At 33.6% G+C, this 16,858-nt stretch overlaps 1 protein-coding gene across 2 annotated transcripts in view; it reads left to right on the top strand.

Moving 5' to 3' along the window:
* GLS (glutaminase) overlaps positions 1-16,858 on the top strand; it is a 71,929-nt gene that overhangs the window by 11,992 nt on the left and 43,079 nt on the right. For both annotated transcript variants that reach the window (XM_006878754.1, XM_006878755.1), the window contains exons 2-6: positions 4,083-4,179; positions 4,535-4,656; positions 9,936-10,065; positions 11,129-11,208; positions 13,685-13,848. In XM_006878754.1, the coding sequence (XP_006878816.1) occupies positions 4,083-4,179; positions 4,535-4,656; positions 9,936-10,065; positions 11,129-11,208; positions 13,685-13,848 (593 nt within the window). The remainder of the gene's footprint in view (positions 1-4,082; positions 4,180-4,534; positions 4,657-9,935; positions 10,066-11,128; positions 11,209-13,684; positions 13,849-16,858) is intronic.

Raw genomic sequence — 16,858 nt, 5'->3', positions numbered from 1 at the left:
TCACTATGACTTGCAGGCGACTCGACGGCTCATAACAACAACAACAACAACCACTGTCTGACATTTACTTGACAGACCATTTTCTAAAAATAATTGACATGTTATTCACTAATACTTTGACAGCTGATTCGTTTTTTTAAAATATTAGGTCTCTGGGTGGTTTTTTTTTTAATACTTGGGATGAACCTTTATTGTTTAGAATTCTGGAAACAGGTAAAGATTTATTACTGTCAAAGAAAAGGTAAAATATGAAAATATAATAAATATGTCTTTTTTAAAAAAGGCTTCAAGCAGGAATTCTAGAAGAAGTGTGTTTGTGTGGTTTTGAGTGAGAAGTGACACAAAGCTGACCCTGCAGCAGGTTTTCAGAGGCGGTAAATCTCTTGAGAGGAGGAGATCGCCCATCCTTCTCCCGTAAATAGATCGTCAGTGTTCTTGAACTCATTATAAAGTTTTAATTCTGTGCTATAAGGTTGGAATCAGTCAAATGGGTTTACAGAAGCTGTGAATCACACAGGAAGAGATTGCTCATTCTCCAACAGAGCAGCTGATGGGTTCAAACCATCTGCCTTTTGAGCTAGTGGCACTTCTTACCACTAAGCCACCAGAACTCCTTTTAGAGTAGAGTAAAAGAAACTGTAAAGTTTCTGTGTTATTACAGAAGTAAGCTTCAGCGCTTCAGCAATAACTAGCTTACGAGGTTGAGAATGTTATATTGAACTGGCAAATAGTTTAGATTCAGTGAAATAGTTTTAAATTAATCTTTTCCATTGTGCAACCTTGGGAATTTTCTTAACTCCTGGACCTGCTTCATCACGTATGAAGTGGAAATAAATTCATTTATTCAACAAGTAGTAAATTCATTAAACTTTTGCTCTATAGTAGATTTGCCGTATTTTAGAAAATGACTGCTTTCTGCCATAAGACTACCAAAGGGATTAAATTAGAATGTGCTGCTCAAAACAATTAGCATAGTATTTAGAATAGGTAAGTTTTAACTATTCTTAAAAGGTCCCAAATATGTATTGTCTAAGAGCAAAATTAAAAGAGCAGCTAGTAGCCTCAAACCACTTGCCTTTGAGATTACAGTACAGCTTCCTGCCAATTAACCACCAGAAGCAGGGAAATATTTAGAAATGCTCCTTCTTAAGAGCTTGATGGCGAGCTCTGGTGGCCTAGTGGCAGGAAACTGCGCTGCAATCCCAGAGGTGCACGGTTCAGGTCCACCAAATGCTCTGCTGAAGAAGGAGGAACAATCGCCTCCCGTACCAGTCAGATCCAATTTGACGGTGTACACACATACACAAAATAAATAAATAGCTAGCTTGAAAAGTATGATTTTAAACAGAATTTTAACAGTTTTCTTTTGTTGTTCAAGGAAATAGCCTATCCCATAGATTTTCCAAGACTGTAAATCTTTTTTTTAATATAATTTAGTTTGTTTATTTTTCATTTCAGTGAACATCTACAGAGATTTTGGAATTCCATTCATTCATTGTTGCACCCTTCTCCCTGCACAAACCCTTCCCCCACCGTTTGCTCCTCGCTCCTCTCCTTGAAAAGCAGAAGAAAAATCTTAATAGGAGTAGACAGTGTCATCTTTCTCCTGTGGAGAGGCGAGTGGTTTCACATCACAGCCCAGTACTTACTCCATCATACCAACAGTCCTAATGGCTGTCTAGGATCAACTATATTAAATTCTAAATTTAAGAAAATGTGTATTCCCTTATTCCATTCCTGCCTTTCTTTGTTTTGATCTTTCTTAAAACACAGGTCAGGTAAAATCCTCCTGTAAAAACACATACACATATCCTACATCTGGATAATTAGAAAATCCTATCAGCAAAGGAAAATGCAAATATTCCACTAATGGCAATAGAAAAGCAAAAGGATGAGCAGCCATCTAGGTGCCTCATCCAGAACAAAGAAGAGGGAAGAAAATCAAGACAAGTTGGTCCTAGGAACTGAAAATGTGAATCTTAACCTCCATGACACTGAAACCAGAAGAACTAGATGGTGCCTGGCTATGATGCTAACTTCTCTAAAGGGATCTCTGCAGAGGGTCCTGGACACATTGGGGAGGAATGTAGAACAAAACTCAAAATGATCAGCTTTGGTCTAATTGAGAGTATAGCCCTTAAATCTGCAACTAAACCACCCCTGTGTCTCACCTTCAGGCAACCAATAGTTAGGCCTATAAGGTGAACAGTAACATGGGAGAGGTAACTACTTGTTAGGACTGTACAGAAGAAAAGGGTCTTACTTGCTGAGGGTAGATTGCTATTGTGAATATTGTAATGAATAAAAGAAAGTTTGTCTATTACTGAGATACTGAGTGGACAGTTTGGTCTATGAACTTTGACTCAAATCACAAGAAAAAGATAATCACAAAAGAAATGGTAAGACTGTACCCTGTCAAAGGTAGAAAAATTTCACAACTTGGAAAATGACCTCTCACAGATTTCATGAACTGTGTATATGTATAACTTTTCCCCTTGAATTTTAATAAATAGTGATGGGGAGCAGACTGGTTTGCTTTTGACCAGTAATCTTTATAATATCAGTATAATACTTAGATCATTGATGTTCAGAATAATGAAATGAGGTTTTTTTCTGTTGAACTTAAAAGGACATGTAATAGATTCATTATTGTATGTTTACCTGAACACTTTCAATGGATAGGAACAAATTTCTTGTATAAAAATTGAGTCAACAGTAGCATCTTACTGTTCTATTAGTTTAATAAATGTGATTTTTAATGTATTTTATTGTAAACATTTTATTCTGACCATCATTATGCTTTATGGAATTTCATGTACACCCATGTGTTCCTAAGATCTCTTTAGAAATAATAATTACAGCTAACATCAACTGAGTGTTTACTGTTCTAAAGATAGTAAATATGTTGAGTTAACTGGCCCTTACAATAATTCTATGATGTGGGCACTATCAGGGAGATCTGGCATCCTAGTGGGTAAGGGTTTACACTGCCAACTTAAACGCAGGTGGTGAGAATCTACCACCTGCTTCATTGGAGAAAGATGGACATTCTTCTCCCTTGAATTTACAGTCCCTGAAAACCTGCTAGAGGGTCACCTATGAGTCGATTCTAACTCGATAGCAATGAGTTTTGAGTTTGAAGCATTATTTTCACATGGGGAAACTGAGGCACAGAAACATTAATTCATTTACCCAGAGTCATTTGCTAGTTAAGTATGACCGCCAAGATTGAGAATTTGGTTTTGATCTTAAATTGTTGTTTGTTATTGTGTCCTGTAGTGTCAGAAACAGCCTGTAGCTGATCCTCCAGCAGGCTTTCAGAGACAGTAAAATCCTAAATAGCGTCCATATTTGATTGCTCCCTCTCCTAGATTTTACAATCACATTAACAATTTGAGTAATATATGACTGTAGGGAACTCTGGTGGCCTGGCGGTAAGGAGTTACACTACCAACACAAAGGCAGGCAATTGGAATCCACCTGCCATGCTAGGGAAAGATGGGCATTCTGAAAACCCGGAGAATCAGCTATGTGCTGGTTCCAACACGACTGCATATAACAAATAGCAGAACATTTTTACCCATCCTTCACTATTTGCTGAACTCTTATTGATACTGCGTGATTGGAATGGGCTAGACCAGAAGATAACACCATTAAAAAATCTGAGAATATAGAACTACAGAGAGTGATCACAGTTTTGTTTTTTTTTTATTTTATTTTTGTGTGAGTGTACCATCAAATCAGATCTGACTGGTACAGGAGGAGATTGTCCCTCCTTTTCCCGGCAGAGCATCTGGTGGATTCGAACCGTGTGCCTCTGGGATTGTAGTTGCAGCTCCTTGCCACTAGGCCAACAGAGCTCCCCGAGAGTGATCACAGTTTTAAAATCTGTGTTAGACAACTGGATTCATGAATCATATTTTTAGTGGATCTTTCTTTTTTGGAACTAATTTGGTTTTGTTTAAAATAGTCTGAGTAGATTAATTCAATTATAGTGTGATTTTGTGATGGTTTAATAATGGGTTCAGCTAATATCACTAGACTGTTCACATAGGATTAATTCTGTCTTTCTCATCTTTTAGTAAAATAAAACAGGGTCTGCTACCTAGCTTGGAAGACTTGCTGTTCTATACAATTGCAGAAGGTCAAGAGAAAATACCTGTTCATAAATTTATTACAGTAAGTTTTTACATTTTTCTATCATAACTTTTTTTAAAAGTCAGTAATGCTAACTCAGTAATACTGAAATGTAGTCTTAAAGGTCATCTGGATATAGATTCTGACTGACCCTGTTTCTCTCATGTTTTCAAATTTTTATCATACTCATTTCAAGGTAATCTGTGAAAGAAAGTGAAAAACGAACGAAAACGAGAAACTTGTCCAGAAATTGGATAATAATGACACTAAAGTTGTCATATAAATAGTCAAGTCTTGAGTAGAAGTTTTTATATACAGGAATGAAAACTTATAGTTGGAATAAGCAGATACATTCTTTGCACTATATATTTACAAACTCTTATTTTTTCAAAAACAGGCACTCAAATCTACAGGATTGCGAACGTCTGATCCCAGGTTGAAAGAGTGTATGGATATGTTAAGATTAACTCTTCAAACAACATCAGATGGTGTCATGCTAGACAAAGATCTTTTTAAAAAGTAAAATTTTCTGCCAAACCTCTAATGATGATTTGCTATGCTATATGATGATTTTTATTTTTAAAACAAAAGTTTTGTCTTTAAAGGCCAGTGCTTCTCTGTAACTGAAAAAAAAAATTGGGTTTACAAATATTTGAGGAATTTGGTGCACATTAAAGTTGTGTAGCACGCTGAAGCTAAGAAAATACAGTCTAAACCTTTTCTAAGAAATGCAGCCACAGATGTTTCCATTTTACGGTACCTGGAGCTTACCCTTTGAATAGAGCTTACATTTTGTCCTGTCAAGCTTTTATTGATCCCTGATTCATCTGCATGCTTTGCAGGCTCTCAGCATGATCTCTAGTTCTTTCCATAAAATAAGAGGGCTTCAGACAGCAGTGTGATCCTCAGCTTTTCCTGTCTGCATGTTTCTGGATATACCAGTACATATGTTTTTGTCTATTTTTATTTTTCTCTAAGCATTTAAAAACTAAAGACAACTTTGGAGAACAGATTAATATCTTGTGTTAGTTGAATGAGAGCTATTTTGACATTCTTGTTGATTACTGGTCTTTGTTAAGGTGTTCATATTACTCTACCCAATTTGAATTATCCAGTGCTTGTAATAGTGAATTTAATCATGACAGATCATGTTGATTAGTACAGTATAGAGCAACATTCTGATCTGTTCACAGGGTCACTGAATCATAATTGAGTCCTAAGGCAACTAATAACAACAGTTCTTTAAATGGACATTATAGCTATATTAGATCCAAGAGTTATTAAGAACTTCTGGCTATATGGTTTTTGGGTCGCCTGGAAAGGTAATAGTATTTAAAACTATTAGTTAACATGTTGTCGCAAATGACGGCAAAAAAAAAGTGTTTCTAAGCACGGTCTTCAATTTAAAAGTGTGTGGCAGCGTGTTAAATGAAGAGCCCTGGTAGCGTAGTGTATAACTTGAGTTGGATGGTTAACTAAAAGGTTTGCAGTTTGAATAGACCAGGAGCTCTGCAGAAAAAACTGTGCAGTCTTTTTCCATAAAGATCTACAGCATTGGAAACCCGGTAGAGGGTCACTGAGTCTAAACAACAGTGCATTTGCTATTTAAACTATGCTATGAAACTAGTATAACTATAAGCACTACTGTAGTATAGTATCTCTTTAGGCCATAGGTTTGTTGAGGTAGACCCAAATAATTCCTGCATTGACCTTGAAAGTTCATGTGGGGTTTTTTTGGGTTGGTTTTTGGGGTTTTTTAAATTTTTGTTTTTTAGGGAAGCAAGGTTTGACGATTAGTTTAATATCTCCTAAAACTGTCCTGAGCTATTAGGCTCCTTCGATGCTTCCTGTAATGGCATTGAAACATTGTGTACAGTTTTGAATTCTTATCTTTCACTTGGTTCTTTTAACTCCATTTATTTAAAAATGTAGATTTCAAGTCTCTATTTGAATTGATATTAGGAAATTTTGTGTAGAAAAAGATATTTCTAAGTTTATCTGTACCTCTACTGTAGAATTTCTTTTTTTGTGGACAGTCTGATTATGGTATCTTTTGAAGAGTTATTTTAGTATATTCTTGAATGAAAGTTGCCAGATTGATGGTAGGTAGATAGATCTGCTTGTAAATAGGTATGGAAAATTGCTTTGCAATTAAGTAAGGGTAATATTTTAGACATTTTTTAGTACTGGCGTTTGTGTGCATGGTGCCATGTTTATGTTTGAGATTAAAAGTGATATTGTAAATATATTATTTACAAAGCCACGAAATGCATTCATAAGATTTCCTACATATAATTTTATTAAAATGTAACAATTACTGTCACTCTAAACTTTTTTTTCTCACTCTAAACACTTGTAAGAAAATTCCTTAATTGTAATACAGGCAGTTTCCAACTTAACAAATACTTAGTGGCATATATGTGTAGTTAGAACAATTTCTTTTTTGCCCCTAAAATGAGATAATTTAAAACTTCTATTAATCTTTTTTGATCACCTAAAAGATGATCATTTGTCAGGTGTTCTTGTTTTGTTTTTATATGTAAATATCTAGTGTCATTTAAAAAAAATTCACCTCTTTATAGGTGAGGAGGAAGGAAACATTGAAAAGTAAAATTTATTTTTCCAAACAATTTGTGAAGAAGAGAGATTTGGATAGTTGAATTAAAAAGTTAATACTGCAGTTTAAGATAGTTATGAGTTAATATACTTAGCCATATATATATATATATATATATATATAACATTTTTTAAATGGGAAAATTAGTTCTAAGCATTATTTTTTATTCTTAGAGCATAATCTATTTGAAAGTTGGAGACTGCATGTACCTATATATCTGTTTTTAATGCTAGAAAACATTTAAACAGTTTGAAGTAGAAAATTTGTGTGAAAATGCTTTATATAGTTATGTTTTTTAAAAAAATCTTTTAAGTATTTTACCTATCTTATTGTGATCATAATTTTAAATCTTTTTAGGAGCAGAAAGTTACATGCATTTTCATAGTTTGATTTTTCTAAGCAATTTAATACCCATGATCTTATTTTAGTAATGAAAAATATGTTTGAAGAAAATTTTATGAAACACTGAAATGCTTTAAAGTTGTTACTCAATGATAAGGAAAGTAAATCAGTCTTACTCTCAGTTTACAGATAAGAAACAAAGCTCATAGAAATTTCTAATCTGCAAAAAAAACAACCATTTTAGTGCCTCCTCAAAATTATAAAATTTTATGATTCTACTTAACTGATTAGATTCAAGGCATCTGTATTAAAATAATTCAAGAAACGATCAAAGTTTAGATCACTCATTATTATGTTGTTTAAACTTCTTTAGAGTTTCAAAGCTATTTTTATCATTCTACAGTAATTTCCAGGCAAGGCTGGGTTGCCACAAGCTTTACATCACTTTGTTGTAGAATCAAAAGAATTTTAAAATGTCACTGGTTGTACTGTATTGTTAATGATAAACTAATTTTTTTAAAGTGCTGACTAATAATAGATAGTTGTAACTGATAGGTTAATAATTAGGTTTGTTTGGCATTTCTCTGTTCTAACTTTGAAAATTATGAAATAGGCTTTTTTTTTTAAATAGGCTTCTTGCTATAGCAATAAATAATGAACTTAATATTTTTCTAGTCTTCATATTTTTCTTCTGACTATTGTGTTTTTGGGAACATGTTCGTTATAACTCCTAAAGTTTTGACAGTTATGTAAAACATTTTCTATTAAAGCAATGTAAAAATTTAGTATTTTTATATTAACTTAGGTGCATTATCAGCAAATTATGAAATTACAACTTATAGAAGTTAGGACTTTAATTTTTTCATTTTATGGTGGAAAACATCCTTATCACTGACTGTTACTATTTTCTTTCTTTTTTTCCTCCCCCAAAGAATTTTAAAAAACTAATGTGCTAATTTTATCTTGACTAATGAAATGCATTCTAATTTTAGCTAATATGTGGAATCTATTTTTAAATTTTAATTTCATGTTTCATTTAAAATTTGAATAATACTACTGAGATTTCTGAAATGAAATCAAATTACTGACCAAAAAAAAAAAATACTGGAAGTTCTTACTTGTTCATTTTTCCTATTTTGATTAGTGATAAGCTATTCATTCTCTGAGTTTCAATTTCTTATCTGAAAAGTGGAAAAACTGCTCATTCAAATGCTGCTACTTTGAGGGATAAATAAGAGGAATATTATTGTTGTTGTGTACTGTTGAGTAGCAACTGAACCACAGCTGACCCTCCAGTGCATTTTCAGAGACAGTTGATCGCAAGTGAGACGATTGCTCATCCTTTCCCCAAGGAGCAGCAGCTGCTGGCCACGAACGCTCATCCTTCAGTCCTTCTGGATGAAGCCCCACTTCTTGCCACTAGGCCACCGGACCTCCCTAAAAAAGAGAAATAGAATAGTACTTAGTGTAATGAGCTTCCAAAATGCCAGTTTATTTCCTTTTTCTCTTTTTCAGAGAAGCTGCTAATATAGCCCATCACTTGTGAGAACTCTAGTTACCATATATAAAAATTTTCTGTAGTTTATTGAAACATCAGATTTCAACTTTGAATGTTTTATTTTTGTCTAGTGGCTTAGCCTTGAGATTTATCTTATTTTATATCATAGCTTGATGATACTATGAATGTTCCTTTTCAATTAGGTATTCTGAATAGCTCTATTGAGACTCTTAAGGCACTTAGACTATATTACTGGCTTTAACCTTTAAAAAAAACCTCTTTAAGGTTATGTTAATTTTTATTTTGGTTTTCTGACATCTGTTTCTTAGAACAAAGCAGTAATGGTTCAAATGATTTCATGCCATATTTAGTTTTATTTACATTGTCCTATAAACTTGTTAGTAGTGGAACTTTTTTATCCTAGCATGTGTTGTATGACATTAAACTGAATAAACTAATGTAATAAAACATTTTTGATGATGCAAACAGTATAAAATTTATTATCCTCTATTATAATTTTATTGTCATTTTTCTTTTTAAAATTATTTGCATGCATTTTAACAAATAGCAATTTGAGGTAAATTCACAGTTCATTTTAGGGAGCTCTGATGGCTTAGTGGTAAGAAATTGCACTACTGAGGAAAAGGTACATGGTTTGAATCTACCAAGTGCTCCATGGATGGACAGTCTTCTTTGTGATTTGCTGCCTCTGAAAACCCACTGGGCAAAATCTATGAGTTAGTTCCAACTTGATGGTATACAACAAGAAGTATATCTTATATCTTTGTAACTTTGAAACATCAATTTTTCAGGAATAATATACTTATTATAAAATGTGAAATAAAGAATATAGGTAAAATGTTTGGGGGTGGGCTTTAGTGGGGTTTTTGTTGTTGTTGTTTTCCTTCAAATGCCAGAAATGTTATATAGGAACTTAGAAGGTTTCACAATCCAAAAAATAAACATGATTTTAACTGTGACATATTCAGTCTGATTTTTGCTACTTGGCATGCTGAATGCTTATCACACAGATAGTCTAAGAAACCTTTTTTAGATGGCTATAATACTTGGTGAAATGCCCTGTCATTTTAACCTTTGACCTTACGACTGCTATACATGTTTTTCTTCAACTTCTTCACCAGTTTACAAGCATCCACATGAAAGGCTGATGAGAAAATATACATGGAAAGAGTATTATTTATGAAATTTAGCTTGTTACTTAAAATTATAACTATTTATAGTCAAATGTTAATATTCTCCTAATTAATACTATTTCTTATTGTCCAAATACTAACATTTGGAGAATACCCAAGCTATTAATTTTTTTCTCACATTTCACAGGTGTGTTCAAAGCAACATTGTTTTATTGACTCAAGCCTTTAGAAGAAAGTTTGTCATTCCTGACTTTATGTCCTTTACCTCACACATTGATGAGTTATTTGAAAGTGCTAAAAAGCAGTCTGGAGGAAAGGTAACTTTATCAATGTGCACATCTTCTTAACCCAGTTATCTGATTTTAAGTTTAGCTGTAGGAACAAACCATTTTTCTTGTTTTGCTAATTTAAAAAATTTAAGTTAAATAAGGCCACTGAATTTAATGCTTTTTGCAATGTTTTTAATATTGTTTGGTGAAAGAAATATAATTAATTTTAAGATTTCTTATTTATCCAAATGGTTGCAATGACTTAAAATTTTAATTACTAAATGACTTTAAATATTTACAAAAAATTAATTACTAAAATTATTGGGAATCTCTACAGATCTAGTGAACTTGAACATTAATTGCAGTGTTTCTAGTTTTAATAAACCTTGAATGCTATTGAAAGCTCTGTCATTGATTTCAACATTTTATTTTCTTTGTGTTCTATTGTATAGCTTTGCATATGGCACTTAGCTTCAGTACAATACTATTTCAGTGTAAATATTTGTTGCTTATATTTAGATATTTCATTTCTAACTTTTTTCCACAGTGCAATGCTACCAGCACCCATAACCCTAATTTTAAAAGTTCTTTTCTCTCTTTTTTTTTTAAAATCAAGTTCAAACTCATGCTTTAGATTCTACTTTAGTAAAAAAGAATGCATTGAGAAAGATAAAATGATGATATAGGCTAGTGGAATTGACTTAGACCTCACCCCTTCCCCAATCCTGTATACTCTGACAGTTTTTGGTGCTGTAGAGAGTTGAGCTACTAACATTTACCTCTGGTCAGTTACCCCTAGCAAGCTCCTGTGCTGCTTATTGAATTGGAAGCTCAATGGAGGGTCAGCCAGCAGCTATGAGTTAGTTCTCATAGAACGGTCTCATTAGAACCATTCGTCTATAGTCTACTCATTGGCCTCATAGACTCAGCAGCTATGAATTTTAATTTCTTGGGGATTGTTTTTGCTTTACTTTTCTGAGAAGCATTGTTACAGAAATTAGGTCACCAGAGACATTGGTGGAACCATATTGAGATAAAAAAATTTATGGTAGAAGAATATATTATTTGCGAGTATTAGATCTGTTCTTTTCTTTCCTAATGTTTTGGATAGGTTGCAGATTATATTCCTCAGTTGGCCAAGTTCAGTCCTGATTTGTGGGGTGTATCAGTTTGTACAGTAGATGGACAGAGGTAAGTAAGTCCATAAAATGTAATTGTTCTTTCCCTCCTCTGTCCTAATGCAGTGTTCACAACTCTCTGAAAGGAATATATGATTAATTAGACATCTTATGTATGACAACAGTCTAGAACAAGGAGTGTATTGAGGGTTGGCTAGGGATGGAGGTGGGGGAAGAAAATGTGCAACAGTGAAAAAAATTCAATATCTTCAGTGTTAAAAAAAAGTACCCCAAAAGCACAATTGTAAGATTTAAATTTGCATGGTAATGTGCAACAATGAAAAAAAAAATAAATGATAGTAGTGAAATTCTTGTTTTCTCCCTCTAGCTTGTTTAGTTTAATTCTGATGGGATGGTAAAACTGACCAGTTCTCATTGGTCAAATAAGCTATGCATCAGCTTTCTGCGTACCATATTTGTAAGAAATGCAGCCTTCAGTATGGGTTGCATCTCAATATCAAGAAAACAAAGATTCTTACTGCTGGACCAATAGGCAGTATCATGATGGATGAAGAGGATATTGAAACTGTCAACAGCTTCTTCATCTTGCTTGGATCCACAGTTAACACCCTTGGTTCGAGCAGTGAGGAAATAGGAGATGGACTACACTGGGAAAATTTGTAGTTATAGGGACCTTTCCAAATTATTGAGGAGTAATGATGTCAGTTTGAAGTGCATCTGATTCAGACCATAGTCTGTTGTGATAGCTCATAGACCACACAGAATCAGAGAAGTCAAAAGGCTATAATTTACATTGGTAGCATATACAATCTCTCAGTCAGGACAGCTTCTGCAAATGGGCTGACAGGCACCTCAGCGTTAAGCTTCATTGCTTTAGGCCAGTGTTAGAAAGCTCTTAGTCCTGCCAATCTTGGGCAATAAGCTCTTAGCTTTGGTTCTATGGGGTAGCAGTCTCAAGGTCAGCTCTTTCTCATGTCGGATCTCTGGTTCTCTGCTTTGGCTGTTGCTGCTCTCCTATAGGTCTGCAAGGTCTGGCTGCTGTCCCCAAGGGGCGGACTGCATTCTGTTCTTTGCTGGTGGTGAGATTCTCAAAATCTGCCTTTGAGCCATCTCAGTTTAGTGGCGAAACTAGCCAGTCCCCTTGTGGATAGACTAACATACCCTATTCACATATTCCTGCCCATCCACATGGCAAAGTCAAAGTCAGTGGCTAGGAAAACCCAATAAACCCGTAACACCACATAGTCTTATTAATTATATAGCTTTGATAGAAAAAGTGTTACTATATATATGCATATATATGTCTTACAAAATAAGCATTTATTCTATAATAAACTTAGACACGGGGATGCTATAAGTTCCAGTAACTAATAAGCCTTTCGCTTTGGATATTTATTAATTGTGCTCAGTTACATTTTTAAGTGTGTTGGAGTTCGTCATTAAATGTGGATGATGGCCCATTAAGTGTATGTAATAGTAAGTTAAAAGTGATCAACAGGTCTTTAAAAAATCAATAGAACTGTGTGTTCAGTTTTGTTTATCATATTAAGCTATATGTTATCACTTAAATGTGTATATTTTTATTTTCCATATATGCTACAGTTAGAGACCTGACTGGAATAAAACACTTAATAACTTATAGTAATGTATTCTTATGAGGAAACCTTTTGGCAAAAGCATTTTTATGATCTCTTCAACTCTTATTGCGCCTCTATAATTGTTCAGACATTAAAGCACAAGGTGTGCATACAGAGTGAACAAAACAAAGGTCCCTTAAACTGATGGAGATTAAAATGGAGTTGGTCAGAATGTTTTCATTCCCAAACCTATTCTCTACTTAATATACTTCCAAGTTTGGTAGGAGATAAAGGTGAGACATGCATAGGCAGGCTCTTTGATAATATTGAATCTAAATGGAATGCACTAATCATAGTTTAGCCATACATTAAAGATTTGAAGTGGAATTTTTTTAAAAAAAACTTTCTAAAAGTCTAATTTCTTTTGCATGGTTGACAATGAAGGCAAGTGTTACCCTCGTGCTCTGATAGAATTTTTTTATTGCTAGAATAATTTTTAAGCTTTTGTCTTTTTATTTTCCATGTTTTATCCCTCTTACAATGAAAGTACTTCATATATTTACTATTACTGATAACAACTTTTGTGGATGAATTTTGAGAAAAGACATGTCTTAGGAAAAGTGCAGCCAGAGTTTCCCATGGAGGCATAGATGTGGAGGCTTCGTCTCTCTCCTACTTTGGGCATGTTACTAGGAGAGGCTATTCCTTGGAAAAGGGACATGATGCTTGGAAACGTGGAGGGCATGATTGGGATAGTGTACCATAAGATAAGGTTCAGGTCTGTTCTTAGGGTCACTGTGAATCTTACTCAGCTAGATTGCACTTAACAGCAACATCATGCAAATTAACATGTAAAACTCACTCTAGTTACACTGTTACATTTTTTCCAGGTAATATGGTTTTTGTACTTATTGTGTGATGTTAATTGTTTTATATCTGCTTTTTAAATAGGCATTCTATTGGAGATACTAAAGTTCCCTTTTGTCTTCAGTCCTGTGTAAAACCTTTAAAATATGCCATTGCTGTTAATGATCTTGGAACAGAATATGTACATCGATATGTTGGAAAAGAGCCAAGTGGATTAAGATTCAACAAACTATTTTTAAATGAAGATGGTAAGAATTATATAAAAGTTGGCTGTGAAAAATTTATTATGGAAATCTGTTTTTCCTTTGAAGAAAATTCAAAACTTTCCATAAGTTTGTTCATATTTATTGGGTTTCACAGAAGTCATAAAGAAAATTTTTTTAAAGAAATCTGGTAAATATTTTAAGTCTAAACACTAAAGAAAAATTAGTTAAACTTTATTCATGTAGGCTGGTTTTTGGTTTGTTTTATAGTTCTTTCAAGCATCAGTTTGATTTTGAGTTGTAATCATTTAAAATTTAAGAAAATGAACATGAAAGAATTTAGTAGTTTTAATTATAATTGTGAGGAAAGACCTTTTTATATTTTCTTTTTTACCTCCATTTTAAACATATTCTTTATAATCATTATTTTTTTCAAGTTGTGAGACTGATATTTTCATATGCTTTTCTTTCTATTATTTTGGCAACAGTTATATTTTATTACCTACTCTCTAGTGATCTTTCTATGCTGATGCCAAATTGGATTTTACAAAGATTATCGTAAACTAACAACATCCAAAAGAGTATAAAATACAAAACCACCCTATGAAATCTTATTGGTACCCAGATTTAATATGGTAAGATCAGTATTTTTATTTTGAAAGAAGATATAACAATGATTACATTATCAAACAGGAAAAACAAAATTTTGCTGAAGACAATTCAGAATAGGTGCTATCAATTTAGTGCAGCTCAGCAAAGCATTGCCAGCTCCTGCCCCGTCCTTACTGTCTCTGTTGTCATTAAGCCTGTTGTTACTGCTGTTTGTACATCATTTTTTTAAGGTCTTCCTCTTTTTCAGTGACCTTCTACCAGGCATGGTGTCTTTTGGTAGGGACTAATCCCTCCTGATCATGTGGCCAAAATCTCTGTAACTTTGCTATTTTTTTAAAAAAATTTTTATTTTATTATTTGTGTGTGTGTGTGTCTATGTGTGTCTGTGTCTGTCTGTACCGTCAAATCAGATCTGACTGGTACAGGAGGAGATTGTCCCTCCTTCCCCGGCAGAGCATCTGGTGGATTCATGTAACTTTGCTATTAAGGAGCATTCTGGCTACACTTTATTCTTGTTTGGTCTTTTAGTAGTTAATACTGTATTCAGTATTTGTTGTCAACACCACAATTTAAAATGCATTTTCTTCCATCTTCCTTATACCATAAGTATGTGAAAAACTTTATTGTTTTAAGGAAAAGAAGGACTTGTTAAAAAGTTTCTGGTTTGTATATTCTAATTAAAAACCTACTTAAGAATTTCAGATATCCGTTTTGTTAGTGTACCAAGATAATATCTATGTAATTATTTCAGATGATAGCTTATATTACCTGTACATACATAAAATTCCAAGTTGAAGACCTTACAGCTATTCCTTGTAACTCACAGCAGAGACAGGAAACCAGTAGATCTCAGTTATAAATGTAGTTAGACAAACTCTATACTATACTAAGGATGATGTTAAGTAACTCTGGCCTATTTTGAAAAGTATTCCAGTTTCTGATTTTCGGACAGGTAGTATGATCAATTGCTTATATCTGAAAATTGCGTTGTCATGCCATGAAATGGGTCAAAACTTTATAGGGTCTTTGAAAGATCTTTTAGAATACAGCTTATACAATATTTGCAAAATATTTATGATTTTACATAAATGGAATCTTACTGGATTTCCTCTTTTGTGACTGATTTAGCATAAATTTTTTTACAGTTCATACACACTTCACTATATATCAGCATGTTTTTCCTTTTTATTGCAGATGCTATTTTTGTTAATTTTGACATTTTGCTTATTCATTCTTCAGTTGTTGGCCTTTTACATTTTTGTTTTGGGCCTGTTGGAATTAATTCTACTAGAATGTTGTAGATTTTTTGGTGAACATACACTTTCCTTTCTCTTGGATAGATACTTAGGAGCAGAGTTACAGAGTCATATGATAAACATTTTGAGGAATTTCCAAATTCTTCTGTTTCAGGGTTTATCCTATAGTGTTAGCTCACAGAGTATAACTTTGTTATACTTTAAGGAGACTAATGACATTATTCTTGGAAAGGTGGAGGACCAGAGGAAGCCTCTCAACAGGATGGATTGTCATTGACTGCAGTGATGGGTTTATGAGGCCCAGAGATTGTGAGGATGGCGGAGAGCCCTTAACTGTTGATGGGGTGGCTGGGAGTCAGAGTCCAGTCTGGCATTTAACAACAGCAACAACCAGTGATGTATGTAGGGGGTTGTACTGCTAAATGAAAGTAAATAAGTAAATGCCTCTGACATTGGAATCCCTCACTGGCACCAGGGAAGGAGGATGGACCATCTCTTCCAGTGCCATTCAGAGCTTCTGAAAACCTGGTGGAGGGGATCAGGAGTTGATGCCATCTTGACAGCAGTGGGTTTAAGTTTGATATCTTTTTAATGTTTTGGCAATAACTTTGTGCTCTGCTAAATTTGTCAAATTAGATAAGAACTTATTCCCAAGGAAATGATTAACTATAGCAAATCGATTAGAAAGTATGATTGCAAATAACTATTTCAGTGCCCTAAGAGTTTTGTGTTTGGTGTTTATTTCAGTGCAGTGAATGAGAATGCAAGCAGTTGTAATTTGAAATTCCATTTATTTTAAAAACTAGGTGAGCAGGTAGGATTTTTGTTGAACTTCAGATATTAAGTATTTTTTTTTTAGTGTAAATAATACATCCTTATTGTAATACAGAAGGCATCACCAATATAACTAAATCTTCTGTGTTCACAGTATCCGGTTAGTATCACTTGTTAGTGTTTGTATGTTTTCTTTATGTGTATACATACACAGAAAACAAAAGAAAAAACTAGATTTACATTATATATATTTTATACACGGTTATTATTTCAATATTCAGTGCTTAGTTATAGGCTAGTTACTTTCTGAGTACTTCCTCTGTTCAAGTCATTAAATCATTATTATGCAATAAAGTGTAGGAACATTTATTTCCCCTCTTTTACTCATAGGAAAATGGGAAATTGAGGTATAT

This window comes from Elephantulus edwardii, unplaced genomic scaffold (genome assembly GCF_000299155.1).
Source record: "Elephantulus edwardii isolate Elephantulus edwardi_28Jun2011 unplaced genomic scaffold, EleEdw1.0 scaffold00001, whole genome shotgun sequence".
Taxonomy (NCBI): domain Eukaryota; kingdom Metazoa; phylum Chordata; class Mammalia; order Macroscelidea; family Macroscelididae; genus Elephantulus; species Elephantulus edwardii.
This window is presented reverse-complemented; position numbering and strand designations above follow the sequence as displayed.